The sequence below is a fragment of the Ceratosolen solmsi genome, unplaced genomic scaffold (genome assembly GCF_000503995.2).
Source record: "Ceratosolen solmsi marchali unplaced genomic scaffold, CerSol_1.0 scaffold15, whole genome shotgun sequence".
Classification (NCBI taxonomy): Eukaryota; Metazoa; Arthropoda; class Insecta; order Hymenoptera; family Agaonidae; genus Ceratosolen; species Ceratosolen solmsi.
Window position 1 is genome coordinate 4,292,228 of NW_011948434.1, and position 2,338 is coordinate 4,294,565.

The following is a 2,338-nucleotide window of genomic DNA, read 5'->3' on the forward strand; positions in this document are numbered from 1 at the left end:
CCCAGGTACTTGCACGCTCTCTTCCCTGCGAACACGAGTACCTCGTTAGGCTCGATAGTCGCTCTCGCTAAGCGAACTCCAAGTTTCGCGATTGTAACTCTGAGCGTGTTACTTCGCCTTGAATGGCGATAGGTTCAATTGAACCTATTAAAACAACGCCAAATAAGAAGTGAACTTGTGAGCTCCCGATAGCATAATCTACCGCAATGTATCTAATCGATGGCAAGTCCTTGTCGTTTACAAACGTGCATTTAGCAGGGGTTGACGTATTTCCATACCTCCGGATGCCATGATCGACATGAAAAATTACAACAGCCACGATATCGAGACTCTTTTTATAGTTATGCTAGGTCGAGTTAATGATTGCTATTACAATATTAATGCTACTCGCACGAAGTACCTTTAATTAGCCAAATGTATCGATAATTATGGACACAATATACTAGTTTATATCAGGATGCTTTGCCGCTTTCATAGGCGCACAATTCGGTATCACCGATTGTTATCAAATCAAGATGTCGTAGCGCAATGTAACGTAACGTAACGTACTTATACGTCAATGAAGAAACTACTTTCGCTAATTTGCAATAATTGCGGATAATGATGCATACTCTGTAGTGTGTGGTTGTCAGAGGTGGCGGCAGGGGAGGGTGGTGTGTAGTGTCCCACGGGAGGGAGGAAGAACGAGGCTCCACGTTTAATACCATCAATAAGTGGCTGAGGATGGAGCGCAAACAAAAGTTGGGCATACGCGTTTGAATGGAGCAATTTAACGCGTGACTTGAAAAGCACATTTGCGACTTCCTCGAAAGCTTCAATATTACAAAGCTTGCTCTTCCGGTCGCTCGAGCACTCGCACACGCACGCACCTATATCGAATTTACGCCGCCTCCGCGCATTCCCTTCTATTGAGCGTCTCACGCACGTGTGTGCGACGGTATGCGAAATTGAAAATACGAGTTATGAGTCGCGCGTACGTATAATGCAGGCAAGTGTAACGCAAAACGACGCAGCCCCGGTAAAGAGAAGCAGAAGGAGAGAGAGAGAGAGAGAGAGAGAGAGAGAGAGAGAGAGCGTGAGAGAGCGCGAGAGCCGGAGGGACCTTCTTTTGTACAAAGAAGAGCGAGCGAGGGAGAGAAATTGGAAAAAGAGTAAACAGCAATACGGAGGACTCGAGCGAGGTGCACATCCATAAAAGTCCCCGTGCTGCGTGATACTATGCAGAGAGGCGAAACAAATAGTTGGATGGATTCTTTTTGCTTTTGGCGATAGAGTCGTGTGTGAATCGGAGTCGGAGTCGGGAGTCCAGAGTCGGAAACAGAGCCAGAGTCAGAGTCAGAGTTCGAGTCATAGTAGGAGTCGGAGTCAGAGTCGGAGTCGGAGTCGGAGTCGGAGTCAGAGTCAGAGTCGAGTCGAGGCGAGTGGAGGCGAGTCGAGGCGAGTCGAGGCGAGTCGAGGCGAGTCGAGACGAGTCGAGGCGACTCGTATTCTTACTAATTGTAGTCAGTCAAAGGTATTAAAGATTTAGCAATTCGCGACTCCGCGGTTAACTAATCGAGCCGCTGCCTTTTTCCCTCGCGGTTTCTAACGCTAACTCACCGCTCTTTTGTGCAACTGAACAATTTTATTTTGCAATGTCAAATTGAACGATGCCCGCCGCACCCGTCGACTTTCTCTCGTATTTCCGATCCGAACTATACGAGGAAGTTTCGAGCGCTTGAGCCCAGCCCAACTTAAGCCTCATTTAGTAACGTCCGAAAGGCAAAGGAGGCACTTTCGCACTTTCGTGCATTATTTACGCGCGAACGTTGTCGGGCCACAATCGTTAAGCGATTACCGTTTCCGGTATCATTACCCACGGAGGGATCATCACGCGATATCTCCCGATTAAAACTGTATACGTGCCTCTGGAAGAATCGTCGTAGGCCGCTCGGATAAAGGGCCACCAAGGATTCCCCAAGCCCTTGGGTCATAACTGGCATTTGGCGATACGAGTGTGGGATGAGGGGCGGAGGGGTGTATGGGAGGGAGAGAAACGAAGTGGAAGCAAGGATTAATAAAGCCACAACGCAAGCCGCCACGACACAATGCCGCCGTTTGTCGTTGGTGCGTTTGGTGCGCGGGGGTCGGGGGCCGTGCAACAACCCCAGAGGCTTGAGAACGTGACGGAACGGGCAAACACGCGGCGCCTACCCGCAACGGACATTCCGGGGACCTCGAGCGCACAGGTGCCGCGCACTCGTTGCGCAACGGGAAGCGGCTGACAATGGACGCACAACCTCCAGGGGGTGGGAGTCAGCAACGACTCCGTCCCCGTTTTCCTAAACGCGAGCTGTGG

The 2,338-nt window shown here is 50.3% G+C and overlaps 1 protein-coding gene across 1 annotated transcript in view; it reads right to left on the bottom strand.

The window, feature by feature from the left end:
• The window catches only part of Hr39 (nuclear hormone receptor FTZ-F1 beta), a 12,226-nt gene that overhangs the window by 7,174 nt on the left and 2,714 nt on the right, over window positions 1-2,338 (bottom strand). Inside the window, exon 2 of the mRNA XM_011502845.1 lies at window positions 1-25. This exon is cut by the window's left edge and continues 346 nt beyond it. Coding sequence (XP_011501147.1) covers window positions 1-25 — 25 coding nt within the window. The remainder of the gene's footprint in view (window positions 26-2,338) is intronic.